This window comes from Clarias gariepinus, chromosome 19 (genome assembly GCF_024256425.1).
Source record: "Clarias gariepinus isolate MV-2021 ecotype Netherlands chromosome 19, CGAR_prim_01v2, whole genome shotgun sequence".
Taxonomy (NCBI): domain Eukaryota; kingdom Metazoa; phylum Chordata; class Actinopteri; order Siluriformes; family Clariidae; genus Clarias; species Clarias gariepinus.
In genome coordinates, this window is record NC_071118.1 from 6361698 (window position 1) to 6386722 (window position 25025).

A 25025-nucleotide genomic window follows, 5' to 3' on the forward strand; every position below is an offset into this window, starting at 1 on the left:
AAAAAGGCACCGCCTCAGTTTCTGGTCAATGAGCTGCAGTAGATGTGGGAACCGTAAACACAGACTTAGATTATTTGCTTACAACAGGAAAGATAGAGATTTTTTTTTTTTTTTGTTCTACTCAAAAGATAACTTTGAACATACTTCCAATGTGGGAACATTTTCAGAAGTTTAAAAACCTTTAGGTGATTTTCAAAGGAATTCAAAGGAACAGAAAAATAACAAATAGAAATTGTAAAAGTGCAGTCTGCTCTACTACTAAACACTGTCATGGAGAGAACATCCAACAATCTGTGGTTAATTAACAACAATTAACAAACTTCTAAAAATAAGACACGGCCCAAAAGGTAAACCGGAACATTTCCTCAAAGTGGCAAGCAGAAGTTATTTCTGTGAATCATAAAGTTTTACTCCAAGTGCTCAGATCTTTTAAAAAGCTGCTTTTAACTTAGTTAAATAAGTTTATAACTGCACAACAAAAAAAGGAAAACCTGTAAAAACAAAAAAAAAAAAAACAACAATCTCAAACGCCTCTGTGCTTGCTATGTACTTTTATGGCATCAGAAACCACCGAAACAGTCACACGTATTATTTTACGCTATGATCACGGGACACGCACAGCAGTTAATGTTAACCACAGAATTATCTCAGAAAGCGTTACAGCTCACATCACTTCCTACTGAAGCTCAAACAAGTCTGTGAAAAAACATGTTACCTCATATGCATCACAGTAACTACACGAGCATTCAGTATCATATTATTGCTTTATTTGTATATTATATGGAATTGTACTACAATGAGTTCTGACTGAGTAATGACCGAGTTGTCCGCAAGCAAGCGAAAAAGCAGTGACGATAAAGCTGGTAATGCACCTGCAAAATGCATGCACGTTACGATGTTCGCCAGACATGAGATCTAATCTCTAAACGCATGTTCGTATCTTCGTAAGTTTGTAAATCGAATGTTCGTATGTAGGGGAACTACTGCATTCGACTTTTATTATTGCATTTCAACATAAACTTAGTAAAGTAATCTAGTTGCAGGCCTAGTTAATAATAAGTAATAAAATTCTGTAATAAAATAAAAGTAATAAAAATTAGTAATAAAATAATAATGTTAGTAATAAAATTCTGGATAATGCTTTCTACTTTTTCAAGAATTACCTGCAATGAGCTCATTTTAATGATATTTTAATTAACTGATTACAGACTTTTGAATCACTTCAGTCAATGCTAACTACTTTAAAAAAAAGTGCATTCCATGTGCAGTGTTTGAAACATGATGCATTTTGATTGTGGTTGGAAATCGAGCTGATCCTGAGTCTGCCCAAACACAGGAAGTGAACCAAACCTGTGATGAGTTACTTAGGAGATGTTAAACTGCTAAACTGAGCAGCAAGGCACAAACTGAGCCAGAGGGGAGAGCTAAAAGCGCTGTGGAAACACACTGACAAACAAAAAGAAATAATGGAAGCTAAAGCTGTGCGATTTAAATGATTTTGTGATTAATCGATTCTGTATTGTATTGGTCAGTTTTCAATTCAGAACTGATTCACACATTTTAAATTATCAAAGGAAACTTATATTAAACGTTTTATTTGCCCTTAACGGTTTAAATGTATTAATTATTATTAAAAGCATTAATTTCTTTCTGATTTAGACAGATTAACATGGAAAAGCCTCCTTAAAGACCATACTACAATTTATTTAAATCCATTGACCAAAATACAGAGGGAATATACTCCGTATTTAATTATTTGAAGCCTGAAAAGTGTACAGAATACCTGAGAACAACCTACGACACACAATGCGTCCTTTGAAAAGTTTCACCTGACACCACACTTCTTTGCGAACCGACCATGGATGTTACATGCGGTTCCCAACTTGCGATTGGGTGGCTGTACGTCTATATATTGTATGTTTAATACTCTTAAACATACTGAACATCAAAGCTTGGCTAATCCTTACCCTTAAACATGCACAGAACACTTATTAAAAAGTATTACAATTTTTGTAGGCAATTAAAAAAAAAAGAGCAATTTTTACCAAAAAAAACTGTTGGCAACACAGTACACTACAGATAATCAGTTGTTTACCCTTGTGATAGTCTGGCTGACTATGAGATTTAGACACATTTTGGAAGCCTTTAAGATTTAAGCGCGTTTGTTTAAAAAGGAGGAGAACGTGACCCCTAAGGCACAAGCAAAAGAAGTGCTGGTGTTAATGAGTATATGAGTACAACACAAATGAGATAAAGAGGGACTTCTGTGGAAAAGATTTCATGCCAGAGTGAAAAGCAATTACACCAGCAGGAGGTAGGTGGAAAAAAAAAAACATGAAACACAATATACAAACGGCTGTGCAGATTGCATTTCTGTGTGCCATGACTTCACTGTAGGAAGTGAAGCGTGAATAAAATGTGTTTACTTCTGACACATAGTAATTATATTATTTTTTGTTTTTAAACAGTACACTGCTTTTTTTTTTTTACTAAGCGGTCAAGCGACGTGAGAACATCATCTTGCTTTTTTAATGTGTGATATTTTCCATGTATAGGAAAATAAATAAATAAATAAATAAATAAAATGAAAAACGGTAGAGAGATTATATAACTATTGTGTTGTGATATTACATTTTTTTCCAGATTTTTTTTAATGTTATTTTATATATATTGTAATATAAGAAAATAATTTACTGCTACCACATGGGATGAAAATGCTTCAAAAATTCAGAGTGCACACTACCTGTAGGGTTATAAAGAAAAGGCGAGCGGCTCTAATGCCTTCGAAGTCCCAAAACTCAACTTGACAGCGAGCATGCTGGGTTGAGTGGCTTATGAAGTGGGCGTACAGGGTTCTACAGGGTGTTTTGCGACTGGTGTAAGCAGGTGTAATGTGCGGCCTTTAGACTAATTTGCTTACAAAGTTTGGAGAAAAGGGACGATCGGAGTGTTTTTAACATGCACGACGTTTTGATAACGTAACGTCATAAAAATGTATTTCTGTTGCGCCCTCGTTAGCCTCTGTGCGGGGTACAGAATCCTTTATTTCGAAGGCTGACCGGCTAAATCATAGGTCACGACCAATTAAACTGAAAACCAGCGAGTTCTGGTCACTGACTGAATCGCTTGGTGAAAGGCAGTGAAGTGATTCAAATTGCTTTTAAACTCATTTATTAAGCAATCTGAACAGTATATAAACTTGGCAAATTAAAATCAGTAGGTTTCTCCATAGATTTGGAGGATTATTGAATGCGGGCGGGGGGGGGGGGATATATAGAAGCAACGTAAATTGACTGTACAATTCTATATGGACTTGAAAGGTGTTAAAGCCAAAGAGATGTAGAAGAACTCGAACCTCCACTGGCGTACTCCATAACCAGGTAAAGTGTCTTCTCGGTTTCTATCTCCTCGAACAGTTTCACTATGGACAAAAAGACAAAAAAAAGTCAAGGACTGAATAAAAAAAATAAAAAAAACTAACAAAAAAAACAGTTTATTCACGCTAAGCCAGTTGAAGTTTTTTTATGATCCACATGATATATTGACAAAGGAGTAAACATTTGGGTAAAAAAAAAAACTGTAGGAAAAACCAGAAATTCCAGCTTAAACTAGTTGTCTGGTAAGTAAAGCTCACCGATATTTGGGTGATTTAACAGCTTCATGATCCTCACTTCCCGAAAAAGCTGCGAACGAGACAAGAGTTCATGCTTGATGTACAGCAGATACATCGTATATTTGTACTCAGGAAGTATTTGAGCCTAATTTGGTGTAATTAGCTCGCTTCTTTGGCCTTGAGCGGAATCAAAGTCGAGCGTTTTCAGGATGAACGAGAGAAGCTTTAATGAGCGAGGGACTTGATGTGAGGAAGTCGAGGCGTGTACTGCTAAACAAGCGGCTCTATTTCAAAAGATTTGAGTGCAAAAAAAAAAAAGTGTAATTAAAAAACCCAAGTTCACTGAAGATGACCTCACCTTCTGGAGACTGGAGGAGTTGAGCTGAGTCTTGTCAATGATTTTTACAGCCACCTGAAGGCGACAGGAATTCAAAGTTAGTTTCATACGAGAGGTAAAATTTGAAGAATGTTCAAACGTGTGGGACTTCCAGATTACTTATCCGCATCGTTACATAAAACCAACACAATGAAATGTTACCGGGAGAGAGATTTCTTAATGTTTTTGAGGAAACAGTCCTCAAGACTAAACACGTATACACAAGGAAACCGATGACAGGACCACCAAATAAACAGAACGTGACTCGAAGGAAAGATCGTAGACTGTTGGCTGACTTCAGCCTTGACTGGTCCTAGCAGAGATCACAATCTAACATCATCAGGAAACAATTCAGCGCACCACATGGTGATTACAGAGTGGCGCACAAGCAATAAGTGCACACACACACACACACACACACACACACACACACACACACACAAGTTTCTCTTTTTCTTCTACTCTATCATTCTATAAGGCCTTGTGTGGTTGTGTGCTGGGTCAGTATGTCAGTCAGTATGGAGGGCCAGATAACAAATAGTCATGCTGTCGCACATTAACAAGCAGTGGTGATGTACTGAGTGTGAACTGTGAATTGTTAAATGAACCATTTCATCATGCAAAAAATAAAAATAAAAAATGGGGCCCAGTAGAGACATTGTGGGAGGGCTGAGAAATTGGCAAGAACCAGTAAATAATTTTTTTTTTTTAAAGTCATCTATAGTATATATAGAAAACAATAAGTCGATATTTAATCCATGTGCATTACAGTAAGCACATCTCCAAATCTACTCACGCTGAAAAAGAATCAAAAGCAGATTGATTGTCACCTCTTTGCCGGTGAGGACGTGCCGAGCCAGTTTGACTTTTGCGAAATTCCCCTTTCCAATGGTCTTCAGCAGCCGGTATTTACCGATGTGCGGCTGGTCGTCGGCTGCGGTGGCCAGCGAGTTGCGGCCGCGAGGCATGTTGGAGCGACCGCCGGCCTTAAAGTCGGAGTGAGCCTGAGAAACAAACACAACACGACCTTAGCCCGCCAAGTTCTTCCTGGTTTATAGGGTTACGATTCATTTTCCACCAGACAGTGGATAGAATCGGTGAAACCTGCAGAGAACAGAGCTTTGTGGTTAATAATATCCCTGAAACAGCTTATGTAATGCTTATTGGACTGTCACCAGGCTCAGTCTGACTACACTATCGAGCAGAGAAAGAGAGAGAGAGAGAGGGAAGGGAGAGAGAGAGAGAGAGAGAGAGAGAGGGGGGGGGGAAGAGGAAGAAAAGAGAAGACTGTGGTGAGAAAACAGAGAACACAGACTCAGCTGAAGAAGCCCAGACACAAGACTGAGAAAAAGAACTGCACTTTTTATTGATTAGTGAACGTTACAGTGTGCTTTTTAACTTCTATATGTTACGAAAAATCTGTTAAACAAGTTGGTGGCTGTTCCATTACTAAGGTTAAAGCAAACATACAGACTTTCTCTTTAAAGCCTTTGTTTTCTCTCTAGAGGTTTTTAGACCAAAAAAAAAAACCTGTCTTGTCATAAAACCTACAACAATTTCCCTAAACCAAACAGTTGACGGAAACAACAACATTTTTAAAGCAAGATATATGGTGTTGTTTTAGAATGGTTAAATGATTTGTCTGCCTCAAGCAAATAAAAATGACTGAAAATGTCACAACAACTTGTCCAATGCATTATTGAAACCTGTGAGAATAGTGTAAACCGCCAGTGTGGTCAGGAAAAAAAAAATAGACATTACTTTAACGCTTGGGAAGGCTGCGTTATTATGTCAAAATGTACAGACAGACATCGCAGACAGTAGAAATCATAGTTTTATTTAATTTCTAACCCCTTTTTATATGGACGAGGTTACAGGAACTTACAGAATTGGGACTAAACAGCTGTGTGGCCGGAAGAAAACAACTTGGAATAATGAGAATAATTAAAAGAAATGGGTTTCGTTAGGGAGCATAAAGATTAAGAAAAAGGTGTGGTCTGAGCGATGGGCGTGTCAGGGTAAGAGGGGAAGTGCATGAAGCGATGCACCCATAGCGTATAGTGGCCGCTGTACAAGCCTGTAGAGACACAGTGTTATAATCTGGGGTTGCTTCCGTTGGTCAGGTCTAGGCTCAGTAACGTTACGTGGCAATAATAAACAGAGGTCAGCTGACGACCAGAATGTACTGAATGACCAAGTTATCAAACTGTGCATGAGGATTCTTTTTCACACATGAGCTGTCCACCGCTGTGTGTGTGCCACGATCTAAGCTAATGGTGCTCGAGTGAAATATTAAGTGTGTGGGTGTGGCTTTAAGTTTTTGTCCAGTCAGTAAAACAACTGGAGTGGATGTTAACATCATCATAAAAGTAAAAGTCTGACTTAAAACCCTTTGTATCAAGTAACCAACTTCCAGACTGTCACAGTATCTTTGTGTGAAACTAGGCAGTTCTTGAGTAAGTTTAATGATGAAATGTACACAACTACCACATGCAGAACTGGCCTTCCTCGGGTTGCCGAATGTGCACTGTAAAGCTAAAAAACTGAATCTGAATCCAGAACTGTTACCCTAAAATGAGCAATTCAACCGCTGCACATTTGAGAATACAGGAGGATGTTCAAATATCAGTAGAGCTCTTAATCATGGGTAGACCCCAATTCAATTACATAAAAAAAAAAAAAATTTGAATACATACATCGCATTGCGATTTTTCAAGTCATTTCGATAATACTAAAGTTCACTGTCTGATTAATTTTAAGCAGCTATATTTCTTACAGATTTTAAAGTATTAAAAACTAAAAGTATCCAATAAACATTGAAATGCTGTGTAACTTTTGTGGTTAATTGTTAAAAAAAATTCATGTCTCGTATAAAAGCGTAATCTTGTTATCTTGCAAATCTTCCACTCCACACTCCAGTCTAGTTGGTGGTGGTTTTGCATCAACCGCCCATAAATTACAACCTCCCATCTACATGAGAAAAACAAAAAAACAAAACAAGAAGCTTTTCTTTTCATACTCTTGCAAAATGCAAGTGTTTGCTAAAAAGGCAAGCAGTTTTTTTATATTGTCTGCAAAAGCTGTGGTAATTCTTTTTCAGGAATTCATTAAAAATTAGACTGAATTTTATTCAATTCTATTTGTATAGCGCTTTTAACATGGTCACAAATCAGCTTTAGAGAAATAAAGATTCGACCAAACTCATGAATCGTATAGCTCTAATTATGGTAGCAGGGCCAATCAGAAAACATAAAGTGCTAAAAATATCAGTACATTTTTGATTAAATTATTGGACAAATAATTTGGCAAATGACTGTGGATTAGGCTTCTGCTGTGAAATTATTTGCACAATTTATTTGATAATTTAAAACGTTTGAAATAAACTACTTAAGACAAATCAGTTTTTCTTTCAACATTCAGTGATGCCTAATTTTAATTGACAGTCTACATACGATGCACATCTCCATTTGCTTTAATGATTAAATTTATGCCAAATATTTAAATAATTTATACAGTATTATATTACAATTCAGACTAACTTTTTAGGTCAAAGTATTCGTCATTTTGAGGTTTGTCATCAACATCTGTAATACATATAACTACAAGTAATAACCATGCAGTTACATAAATCAGAATTGGATGGCGTATAATCCATATTTATGACCTAAAACCCTTTTTCCGTTCCCAAACAGGAAGTACACGATCAGGAGGAGATCTGGGGGAGTTGAGTGCAGTGCCTGTTAATGTTTCCAGACTTAAGTGTTGACTGGATCATTTCCCCTTTTATAAGTAATAACTCATACTAGCGACTCTAATGTTAAATTGTAGTGCACACAAAAGGATCAAGTCCTGCTGGGTGCGAGGTGGAGCTGTAAGGTGGAGCCTCTATGGATTGGACTTGTTTTTCCAGCACATCCAACATCCAATAGATGCTCGTTTGAATTGAGATCCAAAGAATTTGGAAACCAAGTCCACCTTAAACACCTGAAGCATGTTCGTGGAACTGCAGGGCGCAACTTATTTCCGCTGGAAGAGGCCACTGCAGGGAATCAGGGAATAAATTCAGGTTTCTATGAAGGGGTGTACTTGGTCAGCAACAATTTTTAGGTAGGTGGATAAAGAAACATCTACATGAATGGCACCCAAGGTTTCCCAACTTTACTTTTCCCCCATAGCGGTTTCCATGGGCACTTTTGGAAGGTTTTGACCCCTGCACACTGAGAACATCCTACCAGGGCTGCAGTTATGGACTTACTCGGCCCCGGTTGTCTAAGTAATTAGCCATAGCGTTGATCAAAGTCGATCAAATCCTTACACTTGCCCATTCTTCCTGCTTCCATCACATCAACTTTTGAAGACAAAACGTTCACTTGCACAAGATTATTAGTGTGATTCTCTTCCCTTGTCACAGTGTTATGGCTGATTGAAGTGTACATCAGCCACTAAATCCATTTAGGTTTAAACACACTGGGACTTACAGTACAAGCAGATTATATGTTTTGCAGGAGTAGCAAGCTAGTTTATGATGACAGTTATTTTGTATAAAAATAAAAAAAAAACTCCATGTTGTCTCATTTCTGTTTTTAGACAGCATGTCATTTAGAAGAAGAGTCTGAAATATAGTATTTTCTCAATAAGTACACATTTAGAAGTTTAATCATCTATTTGTGTATTTATGACCTAGTTTTTTTTTTTTTGGAAATAAAAAGACACTATTCTGATCAGTCATGTATACACACAGAAATACAACAATACAATTTTACTTGTGTTCCTGTACTTTTAAACCCAGCACACGGTTTAAGTCTGTAATATGACGAGTTTGCCTGTGCAGTGGGCCGTTCGTGAGATTGCTGTAATTACCCGCTTGCAGGAAGCGTACAGCAAAGAGAAGAGAGGGTTTTTTTTCCTTCTCTTACAAGGTTCACAGCAGGGCAATGTTTTAAGAGTTCTAAATGCAGGCAATGTCTTAGAATGTTAGTCAGTTATTGTGCAACACTGAAACTTTTAAACCACACACACATCATCATCTAGCTGCTGAACTTTCAACATACAGAAGGAAAAGGAGAAAGAAATTGAATAAACATCATGTAAGCCGTATATACAAGGACGGTAAATGTTTTTTTTTTTATCATAAGAAGCGGCTTAATACGAGAAGGGAACCTGACCCTCACTTCCTTTTTGCGAACTACGAAACGGTATTTGCTGCAGCGCAGCGTGAATCTCGCTGCAGCGAGAAGGCGACGCAGTCCTCGCACGGCTATGACCTTCACCACAGACTCACGGTTCCTAGACTTAAATTATACCCCCTGTGTCTAAGCGCTGCCGCGGACACGTCAGGAGCAACCACAGGGCGCAGGCACCACACCTTCCGACTGACCGTCCTCTTAACTACATGCAAGGGAAAGGGGGAGGGAGGAGGGGACCAGAATTACCCTAAGGGACAGGAAGCGTCTTTCGCAAAGCAGTAAATCTTCGGTCATCGGCACTCAACACAGAAGAGAAAGATAGAGAGAGAGAGTAAGAGACGTGAAACTGAACGTCAGACGCTGTCCAGACTGCTCTCATCTCCCTCTGCGCAAACATGTAATTACAGAACTCGAAATAAAAACAACCCCACAGCTGCTTAGACGCGTTACTAAAGGATGAAGAAGCACCTGATAACGCACTGAACACAAACGGATTGTAAGACTGATTTAAGTAGTGATAGTAAAACAGATTTTAAGTCATTTTTAAGTCATTTCTATTTAAAAGAACAATAATAATAAATAGAAAAGGCTGCCCTCCTGGCGGAAATTCTCTCAAGAGACTACAAACACTTTAAATGTCCTTCTATTCTTATTATCGGTAGAAATCTTTCACGCTGTCAATATTTAACACTTTGTTGTTCTAATCTGACTTACAATCAGGTTCTGGTCAGCAACGGTATGTTCCTCTGGGTGCTTTAAAGCTGTTCTGTATTGAAGATTTACGGACATGCCAGGAGAAAGGCAACAGAGGTGACGCCGTAACTTGTTTACGAGCGTAACAGACTGCGCAGCCTTTGGGTTTCAGACGGCCGCATCCCCGGCACAGAGAAACTGAGTTCGTTGTAGTGAAGATTTAGGGTCAATCCAAAGGGAGAGGTTGCGAAATCTGCTAACAGTAATATACGAAAGTCCGTTTTTAATCCGTATTATGAAATTCCAGCGGTGAGGTAATCTTCGTATCATACACTGTGACTAATGACGAAACCCGCAACAAACCTGGTTGCTATTTAAAACATGAAATCTGTTCGTTTTTCCAAAAAATAAGTAATTCCATTTCATAGAAGGAGTGAGGCGGGCATGTCCAGCGATGGCAGCGTACGTCCGAGACACGTCGGAACAAACAAGATCCTCGTTCCAAAACTTTACCGGACCTTGCTGAGGTCCCCTGCTGCACTTTACAGCAAAAGCCTACATGGTGATAGTGCGAATGAATGACTCAGAGGACATTTACAGAGGCCAGGAGAGCGCGGGCCTAAAATAGGACACACATGCTAGTCTCTCTGGGGGTCCGCGCACTGAGGGACAGCTTCCCCAAACAACAGGAAGTTGTGTAATTTGTGGAAGTTGACTTATAGGCAGAGACACAGATACAGGCAACGTAATCCGAAAGTCATGTACGAGTCCGGAAGCGACGTGTCTGGGTTTGTCTGTGGGCTGGCTGAGAGAGAGAGAGAAAGAGAGAGATAGGGAGAGAGAGAGAGATGCAAGAAGTTGACTTCATGCAAGCTCTGACATGCCAAGACAGCTGGAACAAAAAGACAATGGAACTAAGAATTCAGACTGATCGTGCTAAAACTTCTCACCAGTTTAACCGGCCGAGAATGGTAATGAAGACACTGAAGTTACATTAGTGCTCTGACCATGCAGGGCCGGCTTGGCATGAAGAACCAAACAAATTTTTGTCAATCAGGTCATGTGATTTATTCATTGTTTTACACAGTAAATCACAGAGCTGCTCCAGGGTCCCTGGTTTGACTCTAAGGTTGAGTTCCTGTCAGTTTAGAGCGTCACAAGAGCCTCTGCAGGCTTCCTCTGGTCTCCTCCCCCGTCCCCCCATCCCCAATCTACAAAAACTCACTTACCCTCATTCTCTAGACCACTACAGGGTTGTGAGAAGACTGGAGCCTAATTCCCAGGGGACTTGGGGCACTAGGAGGGATATACCCTGGACAGGGTGCCAATCCATCGCATCCTGCGCTCTCACACACTACAGGCAATTTGTGAATGCCTCCAGACTGTGTTAGAAAACCCAACAAGCATGGAGAAAAAATGCAAACTCCACCCACACAGAAATAAAGGCGGGACTTGAACCCCCGACCTCGAAGGTGTAATATTCTATCTTATGCTTCATGTTCCTGAGATGGCAGATAGGGAGCTACCTCAACTCTGATTCATTTAACGTATTTACTGAAAAATTAATAAATTCAATGGTTTCACTAGACCACTTTATGGAAAACTAGATTTACATGCAAGCAAAACGCGTTCACCCCGTCATCCGGAGACTGCGAGTTCAAATCCCGGGTGACGCGAAACCCAGCCGCAGACGGGAGTCCAGATAACAGACTGGCCGTGCTCTCTCTCTCTCAGGGGAAAAGGATGGCGTACCCGCACTCTCATATCGACTTTAGCAACACTAGCTAATCATGGGCGTCTATGAGCTCACACGATCCTGAGGGGGAGGATATCGGTTTCCCCAGGGTGTGTTACACCATTCCGAAACGTTATGTGAGCAGCGGTTCACGTGTCTCAGAGGAAGCGCGTAATAGTCCCCGCCCGCCGTTTGGTAAGGCAACGCTTTAACTGAGACATCAGTGGGAATCGGCTATGACTAATTTAGAGAGAGAAATCTGAGTTGTTGTTTTTTTTACAAAAACCCTTTCTGAACAATCACTTGGGTCTACACTGACCAAAAAAAAAAAAATAAAAATAGAAAAAGTTAAACTCCTTTTATTCCTTTTTGTTTCAATATTCTGTATACATTTCCTACCTTGTATGATGTCATACCAAGCAAGAAAAAAAAGGGCTAACGAGTCCCATTTCCTGATTTCCATTTGGCTAGAAAAAAGCACTTCCACAAAGGGGAGAGATGAGCAGTAACTAATTCTTTTGCATTTAAACCTACAGACGCTGGAACAGTGAGTGTGTTTAGAACAGAAGGAATTTAAGGGATGCAAGAACACATGATCGGAACAGGATGGAATGTTAACCGACACGTTTCGTAACCTCTGAGACGTATAACAGTATACTACGTTACCTTTAACATAACTATAACCTCGAATTAGGAATGAAACTCTCACTCTTTTTCTGTATCGCTTAACCTGTACAAGAGGTTGTGTGAGTCCTGGAGCCTCTCAAAAAGGGGCTTGGGGCACTATGTGAGGTACAACCTGGACCAGGTGCCAGTCCATCGCAGGGCACACTCACACAATTAACCTGTGGGAGTCCACAAACCACAGCTAGAGCATGCAAACTCCACACACACAGGCAGCAGGAATTGAACCCTTGACCCTGTGTGTGAGGCCACAGTGCTAACCTCTACTTCACCATACTGCCTATAAAGTCCATTAAAAAAACAAAACAAATGAGAACTAAGATTATACCGGCAAAAAATAATCTTCAGGGCTAGTATTCACAACACTTCTAAAAATTCTCTCAGAGAGCTCCTATCTTAGCCTAAAAAGTCCTAGCTGGGAGTCTCAGATTAAAAGTGATTTAGAAAACCTGGTTCTCAGAGCAACTCCGAATAAGAAAAGTACAAATAGCTTAGTGAGGAGGCGTGGTTGACCCCGTTGATAGGGATGACGCAGCAATTTAAGAACTGTGATTGGTTGATAAAAAAATAACCTCTGACCTCTTGAAATGCGCTCTTTGTAAAAAAAACAATACATGATAATCGAACAGTCAGTGAAATCATGTTGTTTGTATATAATGGAATTGTATAATCATGACTACAGGCTACTTTATGCAAAGTTTCTGTTATAGGCTAAATTTCTGTTATTATAAAGATAATTAAAACAGCCAAATGTTATAAATGCGTCTACTTTTAAAGCAACCAATTTCCACACAGAAGTTACTATATTTAAGTTGTTACATTTATTTATTACACTGATTTTATTACTTGTGATCCATTTCAGATTGATGGGAGCAAAATGGTTCAGCTTTTACCAATTTACATGATTGCAGGACAAAAGTTGCACTTGGTATGTAGCCAACAATCTAAAAGAGATGGAAGGAAGTAAAACAAGAAAACCAAATTGGACAGAAGAGCAGTGTTTACATTTAGCGTTTGGAGAATATTTCTTCTTTTCGCCATTTTGTCCTCTGCTATAGAAACTCTTAAGCCTCTTAAAAGTCCTCCTCTCTACTCTTAACAATTTTAACCTCAGGAGCTGTTTTTAGGGATAAGATGTTTCGTGAATCATTTTTATCTTTACTAAGATTTAGTCCTAAATTTAAGGTCATAATTCCAAGAATTTTCTAAGAGTTTCTTCACTAGGAGCAACTTGTAGACTTAAGAAGCTTTGTGAATAAGGGCCCAGGTTATTTATACTGATACTGATACACCAAACGTAAACAGCAAGACAGACTTGTTAACTAGCTGTTATAATTATTATATACACATATACAGTAGCATGAATAACAGATACAGGTAAATCCCACAGTAATACATTTACAAAAACAGCCACCAACCTCACTATCCTATCAACTAAAAACTAACTGCCCATGTTTTTTTTACACATTGACTCCAGAACTCTATTTTACATCTTAGCACAAACGTAAAAAAGACAGAACTGAAACCGTCAGAGCCGATCACTAACACTGATTTCAGGATTTAAAGTGATCACTGGAATTCATTTGAATTTGACTAGAGAGAGATTTAAGTAGTACTAGGTATAGATGAAGCCTTTATTTTTATTTTTTATTCAAAACAAAGAGCGGGTCACTACTAAATCCAAGTTTTGCACTTCACACAACATCCTCTGATATGCATGCGTCTGAAACCTTATAGCTGTAATCATCCCTTCTTTTCCGTGGCTGATTTTCCACTGACTGGCTTTCCTACAGGTCAGTACACATAAACATCTACACCTCTAAAATATCCTACAGCTGTTTATATAATGTTACCAAAATGTCTTTTTTTTTTTTTTCATTAACATGGTTCATTTTGACATACTGTAAAGCGGAAAATTTTCTCACAAAAAACTGTTCACAAATAATCTTTTGTAGGCGCAGTAGACTACTGAGAACTTAAGAAGTCTTAAGAACATTGCTTGCTGCAACTTAGAATAAATATATAACATTAGAACTGGAAAGATTTATACATCCTCAGATTTGCTATACACCGATTTATTTCTGGTGGCCCGTCACACACACACTTGTGTAAATAGCCCCGCCCTTCTATTCACACACTTCGGCTGTGCACATAACGCACATGTGAACCTATGACAGTACGGTTAGATTACAGATGCAGAACAAACTTTATCGGTTAATACACTCTCAATAAGCTAAACTCTTATTTATAATATCATTAAGATCGCTAAAATTACAGTAAAATTACAGATTGTTAGCAGGTGCTACTGGGTTTTCCCGGCAAAAAATACAAGCAGAAGAAGGTGAAACAACTGCTTCGAAAGTAAATTTAAAACACCTTATAACAACAATTCACCTGGTAAAAAGGTTATTAAAGGCAGCGACAAGAGGCACGTACGCTCCGAAAAGCGTCGACTTCCTGTCTTTCGAAACCTGAATCCACTTTTTTTTCTTTAAGTTAAATTTTATTTTATTTGTTTGGCAAAACATTACTGTTGCTCTATAATCCAACACATGGCGTGCTCTAAACTATTCACACTATTTACAGGCAACTCAGCAACTTGTCTACTGAGAGCAAATTTTGTTTAGAATTATAACAAAAATCACATAAAAAAAGAAGATTAAATGCAGATATTTGTAATAATGCTTAAAGATACTTACAGAATCACAATACAAATCAAATCGACAGCTATGTATTGCGATAATACTTGATAATCAGCTTGTCCCTGGTGATTCCCGTCCCTACTTCTGATAAACATTTTGGACAACCCTGAACGTATCCTTATAAATTCAATAAATTTTTTACAAATTGTTAAACCTCAAGTCTACATACAATTCACACCTCTACTGTACATAACATTTAATATTTTGTACCTATATCAGCTAACTTCACTTTAGCGTTCAGTGTTTAACCCATTGAGATGCTTTTCTGCTCGCCATGGGTGATAAAGAGTGATTGAGATACTGCAGCTTTCCTCAAAACTGTCAGGCCCTTGTCATGCGTCTTCTCTCATCGACAAGACATTTCCACACATCTGACGAAAAGGAAGTTTAAGAAACACTGTCTAACAGCCGGAACAGTCAGTGAGTGAAAAATATCTGAGCAAATACCTAACTCTGCTCAGCCAGAAATTAATTTTTCTTCTTTGTAAATCGCTTTTGCTTGTATGACGGAAAAGAGTCACTACGACACTTTAATCGGCACCTAATTGTTACTTAGCATAATAAGAATAAACCCCGAGATCAGCTTGACCACACTTTAAGGTCATTTCCTGATACAAACCCCCCTCGACGACAAAATTTTTTAAAGAAGAGACGGAATGGCAAGATGAAAGGACCGAGCCATGCTGTGGTTCTCCAACATCTGCTGTGGTTCGCCAACATCTGCTCAAATCAGTGCAGAGAAGTTGACTATGGACCGCACCCATTCAGCAAACAACGAGGCAGGCAGGCGCTTCGGCCAAAGATTAACCTGCTGGATTTATCTTTGAGCTTAACACATCTATAGGTTATATATACACACATGTGCACCACCACACACACCAAATACACAAAGCTGGTTTTAGAAAAGTCTACAATGGAAAAATGAAGCTAGCTTACTGCGGAATTAAAGTAAACGCCCACACGTTGTCAAGGTTTAATGAGCTACAGATGAACTAGCTCTACCTGTCGCGTTGAAAAACCAGTTTGTTCCCGGGATCTCGGTTTCCTTTTCACACACACACACATATATCACTGAGGAGAGCAACACATGGGATCCCACCCACTGCCTCTGTCTGAAAATGACATCAGCTCCCTCATACCTAACCAGATTTAATATACAGTATGCACTACAGCTCTACAGTATGAGGTGCACAGATCTCTATAGACACGGACCACAGTGTTATGGTGCTGTCTCTGAGCAGTCCGGATGAGCACGGAGCTTCCGGATAAGCCGTCTGTGGGTGGTTTGGGAAACCTTGCCATTTGCGTGAGCCAAAAAATAAATAAAAACAAGAATTTGTTTTGGTCGAAAGATTGCAATGTTTATTTCTCCGACGTGACATCACGGGTTCACTGGGTTGTTTTGAAAGATGTTGTAAGGCATCGCCATGTGAAACGAGGGAGCGGGTTATTTTTATCCGCATTGTGCTCCGTTAATATGCACTCTGAGCACCAATGCTGAATCTGCACTTCCACGTCTGCGTTTGACAAAAACCGACGACATGGAATTACATTTGAGAAATAAACGCAGCAAACTGGATTAAGTACGAAAACCTTTTTTTTTGTAATGCATTTTTCACAGTGCAGTATGCACATATACAGTATATTTGTATTTCTTCAACAAGTTAACACAGCTCTTTCAGAGCTCTCCCAAAGTGTGTGCTGTAATATTCCTCAGATTATAACGCATTATACCTCAAACTCGCTTCATTTCTCTCCTCTTCCTAACACCCTATTTCAGTATCTATGTAAATGAGATAGTGCTAAGCCACACCCCTTCAGAGATCAGCCAGAGTGAGAACTTTTCTTATATGAGGTCACGTTAGAAGGGAAAAAAAACATCGTATTGGCTGGTTTAAATCCTGGCCAACACAAAAATAAAGAAAAAAAAGTAGAAAAAGAAGGGACGGGAAGGTTTTCCCCCCCTCAGATTTGTCCAATGTCTAAAAATGACTAGCAGGTCCCTTTTGAGAAAATAAAAACACTCAGTAGTAGTTTAATCATTACTACTACTACTAACAGAAAAATAAAAGTTAAAAGGTACAAATTAAGTGAAATAATGTACCTGGCTTAATAAAAAAAAATATATATATATTTAATTCTTTGGAAAGATATTCATCAGTCTATAAAAATAGTTTCTCGACAGCCTGTAGTTTGGTGACCTGGTCAAATCAATAATAAAAAAAAAAAAAAAAAAAAAAAAAACCTTTTTAAAAAAGATGGTGTGATTGCAAAACCTCTTTTTTTGGGTGGGTTTTGTTTTAGACTGACTAAAAATGTGTCTCCAACTGTCTCTATCTGTGTTTCAAATTCCGCTTGTGAGATCGTGTCCGTCCTATCGTCGACAAGTAGCAAGTGCGAGTAGATGTACATAACCTGTCATTGTGTCCATGTCACAGTATTACAGCAGAAAATATTTACCAGACTCTAGGTATTATTATCCTTTAGTCAGTTTTCTTTCATTAATTACAGGACTGTAAATACGCTATTCACCACGCCGCAAATAAATGATTGAAATCTCTTGTGTAGAGAGGAGTTTAAAAAAAAAAAAAAAAAAAAAAACCACAGTACATAGAATACTGTATATTGAAAAATTCACCCTGATAGTTGGCACTCTGTTTCATTTTATTCATTTTGTTTACTGCTGTGGAAGTGAAGTTTGGCGATATGGACAAAAAGAGTTGATGACTTAGATTCAAAATTAAAGCCACAGGCACCAGAATTTCAGACATCCAAGACAATACCTATAGCGATAGTTCGAATCACCTTGATGCATCATGATCGTATTGACGACGGGTGGCTCATTTTTTGCTTAGTGGTTCAATTTACTGATTAGAAGGTCAAGGGTTCAAGCTGGCACTGTTTGGCCTTTGAACTTCAATTTCCGCATCCTCCAGCATACTCATGACTGATCCTGCGATCTGACTGACTTCCTAAAAAGCTGGGTTACGCAAAGAAAAAGCATTTCACTGTGCTGTAATGTTTTTGTGACCAAAAAAAGCAGCTGCTTCTTAGTTGTTCCTGAATCCAAAACTCCACATTACAAATGTTCCCACACGTGAACTTTAGTCGACGCTTCTTATTTCCACTCGATACGAATGCGCTTAAGCCTTATCAGTATCGACACGTCGATCATAAGAGTTCCATGTTGCGCTGTATCGCTTATCTGAGCGTCCTTGTATCTTTTCTATATATCGATTCTATATCGCTTAAAAGAACATTTATATTAACGAACCATGTGGACAAAACGTCAGCAGATCAAACTGCGACGTTGAGCGCAACAATGCGAGTCTGGTACAAATCAGCCATTAGAAAAGGAAAAAGGAGGAAAAATAATGACTGCCAGGGTTGCTATGATCTAAAGCGATGAATTCTCAGCGTCTCGCTTAGAACTTTCCTGTTGCCATAGCAATCCACTGCTGAAAACAGGCCTCAGTGTCCATCTCTCTCGCTCTCTCACTCACTCACTCCCCAACCACCACCAGCCTTGCAGCCGCCTCTCGTCTCGCACGCTGCTTTTTCCAAACACACCTCGGCAGTTCTCGATGACATATGACTTTACACACACGCAGGCGCAAGCTAGACACAAGTTTGTCACCGCGCCGCCACCGTTGCCGCACCATCCCCCCCCCCACGACTATGTTTGAAAAGAAACCAAACATAGCGCATGCAACTCGTCTTCTCATCATGAAGATAATCAGAAAACTGACCTGCATCGTGACGAGGATGAGTGGTTTTTAAAGATGACAGAAATCTAACGCAGACGTTTGATACTTGTATAAAAACTAAGTGCCAGGAGATCCGTAACAAGCATGTCGGAATGGTGTGACGAAAAAAAAAAGAGAAAGAAAAGTAGCATCTAGAGAGGCTGAGATCATCGAAAGCAAACACACGGGTACAGTAGCATAAGCAAGTAGGGGGTAAATAAAAGAGATGTGTGAGCCAGCTTGTCGATTACCAGAGTATTAATATCACACCACGGCTATTTCCAGAGCAGGGCAGTAGCAGCCAGAACACAAATAGAGAGCAGCTGAACCCTCCCCTCGTCTCCTCCCCCTCGTCCCCATCACCGAACACCGCGGTCGTGTTTCTCAGGCGCAGGGCGCGAGGCTCCGTGTTCCTTTTATGCACCTTCGCACAACTGTAATTATATGCCATTACAAAACTAAAAAAAAAAGGGGGGGGGGGAATAACAGTTAGGTATACAGTAACAGACACATTATTTTATTTTGCTTAACCTATGTTGATGGCAAGAAACTAGACTGAGCAGAGCTTTTTAAAAATGCGTAGGGTCAAAAATGTCACGTCAACAAGCTGACAATCCGTCAATTTTCCTGATGTTTTGCAGCGCAGGCTTGAACACAAGTTTTGAACTGTAGTTGACCCTGGACAAGGGAACGTGTATAAACACGTGGTTAATCTTAACAAACTACAGGGAAAAAGTAAAAATTTATTTTATATACATTTATATATATATACACACACACATACATACATAAATTCGTCAACATCTGTATGATTGTCAGCACTGAAATTGGTAGAGTTGGAAATCGGTGACACCTATTATGTAAAATTTACTTTTTAGTCACTTTAGACATTGAGCTGACTCTCCAGCATGTGCGTAGAAACAAAAAACAAAAACATCAAGAGGAAAAAAATTAAGCATCCTCTGCTTTCTATTCTTTAATCCACATAAGCAACCCCACCCCCACCCCCCCACCGCCCAATTGTGACCTCATAAAAGAAGAACCCTGACTTGTTGCTCAGCACTGAAGTTCTCTGGAAGGGCCGTGGCTCCTCCAGAAAAGCTCATATACATAGACACTGAAATGGTGCTTTTGGAGGGGGGGTGAAACAGAGGGAGTAAGTGGTATGAAGAAATGCTTATCTGAGGAGTATTCCAGCTGGAATATTAACACACACACACTTTTGGGAGCTCTAAGACCTGTGTTGACTTGTAAAAAAAACAGTCAAATATGGCACCTTTAAAAATTCAACGATTAAGAATGTACAGATGACCACGATTAGGCAACTTATTTATGAAAAATAAATCAACAGGGCAGGATTATTGCACACCAAGGTGCCAAGGTAAATAGTCTCAGAAGAGCCCTCAAGGGTTGACAAGTCTGAAACCAAACAACAGTCATCGTAGGTCACTCTGAACCCTAACAATACACACAAGGTTTTAGTGTCATGCTCCACACCCTGCTGAACTGGAAATGTTAGTCCTAGCTGAAGATGTCGTGGATACATCAGTGACCAACTAAACAAAGGCAAATACTGCATCAAGAGATTGAAACGAGAGAATGAGGAAATAGGAAAACGTACCATGTTATTAAGCTTAAATTACACATGTAGACAACGTTTTAGCCGATGTGTTTCAAAATATATAATTAATTTGTATGAATAATTTTATGTTAAATCATAGTGATAATCTAACATCCAGGGCATTTATGAATCAAGATAGTACAGTATGGAATCGGTCAACAACAAAAAGTAAATGAAACTAAAACTATATTAACAGACATATTGTACTTAGCTTCCATGTAAAAGTTTGGAACTGAAAATTTCCCAGTCAAATATTTAAGGATAGAAAAATTCCTGAGCTAAAGCCTAAGCCCAGACTATTCATAATCAAAAACTGAAGACTTAATAATTCCTAATCTAAAACTAATATTAAATCCAAAAAAATATTGCCCGCCTTAACTTTTAACATAGAAATAGTTAACCTAAAATACCGCAAACTCCCAATCCTAAACCTGAACTAACAACAAAAAAATCCCTAAAAACAACAAAGTTCAATTTAAAGCTTCAATCCCAGAAGAATTACTTAAATCTAGAATTTTTCTAATCCAAAGCGTAAATCTAGAACTTTGCCCAAACTTTTAAGTTAGAAAATTCTCAAACTTAAACCTAAACCTAGAAAAAGTGCCAAACTAAAACCTAAAACAGAAAATTGCAGATCTGTAAATAATAATAATATAGAAACTGCTGAATCTTAAACTATATATACAGTCATGTGAAAAAATTAGGACACCCTTTGAAAGCATGTGGTTTTTTGTAACATTTTTAATAAATGGTTATTTCATCTCCGTTTCAACAATACAGATAGATTAAAGTAATCCAACTAAACAAAGAAAACTGAAGAAAAGTCTTTTCAAGATCTTCTGTAAATGTCATTCTACAAAAATGCCTATTCTAACTGAGGAAAAAGATAGGACACCCTTGCCCCTAATAGCGAGTGTTACCTCCTTTGGCTGAAATAACTGCAGTGAGACGGTTCTTGTAGCCATCTACCAGTCTTCGACATCGGTCTGAGGAAATTTTACCCCACTCCTCAATGCAGAACTTTTTCAGCTGTGAGATGTTTGAGGGGTTTCTTGCGCGTACAGCCCTTTTCAAGTCACCCCACAGCATCTCAATGGGATTCAAATCTGGACTTTGACTTGGCCATTCCAGGACTCTCCATTTCTTCTTTTTCAGCCAATCTTTGGTTGATTTACTAGTATGTTTTGGGTCATTGTCATGTTGCATGGTCCAGTTCCGCTTCAGCTTTAATTTTCTAACTGATGGTCTCACATGTTCTTCAAGCACCTTCTGATACACAGTAGAATTCATCGTGGATTCTATGATGGTGAGCTGACCAGGTCCTGCTGCAGCAAAGCAGCCCCAAACCATGACACTTCCACCTCCATGCTTCACAGTTGGTATGAGGTTCTTTTCTTGGAATGCTGTGTTTGGTTTACGCCAAACATGTCCTCTGCTGTTGTGTCCAAATAATTCAATTTTGGACTCATCTGTCCAAAGAACATTATTCCAGAAGTCCTGGTCTTTGTCAACTTTATCTCTGGCAAATGTCAGTCTGGCCTCGATGTTTCTCTTGGAAAGCAAAGGTTTCCTCCTTGCACACCTCCCATGCAAGTTAAACTTGTACAGTCTCTTTCTGATTGTAGAGGCATGTACTTCTACATCAACAGTAGTCAGAGCCTGCTGTAGTTCTCGAGATGCCACTTTAGGGTTTTTGGAGACCTCTTTTAGCATCTTGCGGTCTGCTCTTGGGGTGAACTTGCTGGGGCGACCAGTCCTGGGCATGTTGGCAGTTGTTTTGAAAGCCCTCCACTTGTAGACTATCTTCCGGACAGTGGAATGGCTGATTTCAAAATCTTTTGAGATCTTTTTAAATCCCTTCCCAGACTCATAGGCTGCTACAATCTTTTTTCTGAAGTCCTCTGACAGCTCTTTTGTTCTCACCATGGTGCTCACTCTCACTTCAACAGTCAGGAGCACACCAAACTAAATGTCTGAGGTTTAAATAGGGCAAGCCTCATTCAACATGCAGAGTAACGATCTACTAATTATGTGCACCTGGTGTGATATACCTGTGTGAGATCTGAGCCAATTTAAGAGGGAATACATGTGAGGGTGTCCTATCTTTTTCCTCAGTTAGAATAGGCATTTTTGTAGAATGACATTTACAGAAGATCTTGAAAAGACTTTTCTTCAGTTTTCTTTGTTTAGTTGGATTACTTTAATCTCTCTGTATTGTTGAAACGGAGATGAAATAACCATTTATTAAAAATGTTACAAAAAACCACATGCTTTCAAAGGGTGTCCTAATTTTTTCACATGACTGTATATATATATATATATATATATATATATATGTATATATATAGAAGCATAGAAAAATTGCAACCTAAAACAGAAGCATCAAATGTACAAAACCCTATGACGTTTTTCTAACTAAAGTATTCTGTAGCCACACCAAGGATTTGGTGGAATAAACAAAAAAGCAAATTGTGTTTAAGCAGGCTTTATATTAACCAAGGCATAAAAAAATGCAACAAAGCAAGAGTTTAGAAATTAATAAATATAGCAATTATAGCCGGGTTTAATATTTACTGCTTGGTTATTTGTCTTTGTAAACTTTCAAAAAATAACACAAAATATCAGTTAAACTAAAGGAAAGCTATCTGACAGAACACACTTTTTATTTTATTGTTCTTAACATCATCATCCTGGCAGAATTTCCAGGCTATAAATCCAGGGCCGACCCTAATCCTACCCACCCTGTCAATGTTTCTTTGCAACACTTGAAAAAAAGTATAGAGGAAATAAATAACTATGTTGTGCTCGAGGCTGTTGTGAAGTCCTGAGGCTTTTACCTTGCCTGAAGCTCAGAGCTTCTTATTAAAAAAAAAGTGACCGGACAAGTTTTGTACTACGTTTCAGTTTAAATCCATAACTACATTTCCAATTCCTTAGAAATCTTCAAGGTTAAAAAGGAAATTCCCTCCTTTGAAAGCTGTGCCAACTGATTAAACATGTAGCAACATTTCACCGAGATTCTCACCTATGTACCTTGACTAATGGTTCCTGTTGTAATCTGACTGATCCTTGTCATCTAGTACAATTTTTCAAGTGTTGCAGAGAAAAAAAAAGGTTGGAGTCGTCCATTGACATGGTGGGTAGGATTAGGGTGGGCACTGGCTTTATAGCCAGGCAATTCTGCCAGGATGATGATGTTAAGGAACAATGAAATTACAAGTGTGTTCTTGTCAGATAGCTTTCCTATAGTTTAACTGATATTTTGTATACAGTTTTGAAAGTTTACAAAGGCAAATAACCAAGCAAATATTAAACCCGGCTATAATTGCTATATTTATTCATTTTTAAAAACCCTTGCTTTGTTGCACGTTTTAGACTTGAAAATGAAATTTAATAAGCTATTTTTGCTGACATAATGTGGATGCGGCTGTACATACTGGTTTGCTAGTAGCGCGTTACTTGGTTAATATAAAGCCTGCCTAAACACAATTTGCGTCCTTGTTTATTCCACCAAATCCTTGGTGTGACTAAAGGATACTTTAGTTAGAAAAACGTCATAGGATTACGCAAACATCGATTTCGTAGTTTTAGCCAATCACATCCAAAGTTCATTCCAATACACCAGACCGCAAACAACAAAAAGATTACTTAATAAAAAATCCACCAGAATAAGATATGCTTATATTTGGACAATGCTGGAACTGTATGTGAGACAAAAAACCTTTATCAGATTAAACGTTACATTGTACATTGTAGAAACATATATTTCAAAGGGTGCAGATGTAGAAGTGACGAACACAGATTTTTAAAAAAAAATGCAAGATTTAAAAAAAATACTGTACAGTTGTAGAGGGTTTACTCTCAATTACTGAACAGTTAACACTTGAATATGACAAAGTGAAAATTCTTAAAACTCAAGTTTCTTTAAACAGTTAGCCCTGGATGACTGATATAGTGCATGTCCGGTTACAGAAGAGAAAGTATGTATAAAAAGTTGCACTGCCTTCAATGTTGCAAGATTTTTTCCTCATGTTCTCTCATGATGTTTTGCCTTGTCGGTGTCACTTGCTCATTAAGGATGGACGAAATATTTTTGATTATATTTGTATATTTGTGTAAAAGTGCTTTATGATAATGTCACAAGCACCTATGCAGCACTATAACAATAAAATTTAAAAAAATAAAATAAAATGTTTTCAATGGGCAATCCTGGAAGACTTTAACATAATTTCTACACTTTTCCCCCCCAAGCTTTGGTTTAATAAAACACCAACTCAAATTTACACAAAACACACTGGCTAACGTGTCAGAACTTGCGTCTGATCATGTTAGTCATCTAAAAGCTGACCAAACTCAAGCCTCAAGGGTGACAGATTCCCATCTTCAAGCACTTCAAAACTTAAAAGAAAAAAAAAACTAAGATACAAATGCTTGCTTGAGATACCTTACATCTAAAATTGTGTGTGCGAGAGATGATAGCCAAAACTTGTTTTAAATTTTGTTTATTAATAATCACGATTATTGGACAGTACTTCAGCAGTCAGGCGTACTGGGAGTCTTAAGTCTTAAAAAAACAATATGTTTAAATATGATCTTGTCTGTAAAAAACACAAACTGTACTTTTCAGTACAAGCAATCCTGACAGATATATAAAAGGAATATATTTTAA

At 38.5% G+C, this 25025-nt stretch overlaps 2 protein-coding genes across 18 annotated transcripts in view; both read right to left on the reverse strand.

The window, feature by feature from the left end:
- The window catches only part of mark2a (MAP/microtubule affinity-regulating kinase 2a), a 47149-nt gene that overhangs the window by 19019 nt on the left and 3105 nt on the right, over positions 1 to 25025 (reverse strand). For 3 of the 17 annotated variants that reach the window (XM_053478332.1, XM_053478330.1, XM_053478328.1), the window contains exons 1-5: positions 9890 to 10118; positions 4820 to 4993; positions 3972 to 4025; positions 3635 to 3683; positions 3356 to 3421 (exon numbers count right to left, since the gene is read on the reverse strand). In XM_053478332.1, coding sequence (XP_053334307.1) covers positions 3356 to 3421; positions 3635 to 3683; positions 3972 to 4025; positions 4820 to 4993; positions 9890 to 9964 — 418 coding nt within the window. In that variant the 5' untranslated portion in view covers positions 9965 to 10118. Of the gene's footprint in view, positions 1 to 3355; positions 3422 to 3634; positions 3684 to 3971; positions 4026 to 4819; positions 4994 to 9889; positions 10128 to 25025 lie in introns of those variants that run through there. The other 14 variants (XM_053478337.1, XM_053478333.1, XM_053478331.1 and 11 more) reach the window with 11 other exon arrangements.
- Positions 15157 to 25025, reverse strand: part of hif1al2 (hypoxia inducible factor 1 subunit alpha, like 2) — a 61899-nt gene continuing 52030 nt past the window's right edge. The window contains exon 15 of the mRNA XM_053478347.1: positions 15157 to 15167. The gene's annotated coding sequence lies outside the window, so the exon portion shown is untranslated. The remainder of the gene's footprint in view (positions 15168 to 25025) is intronic.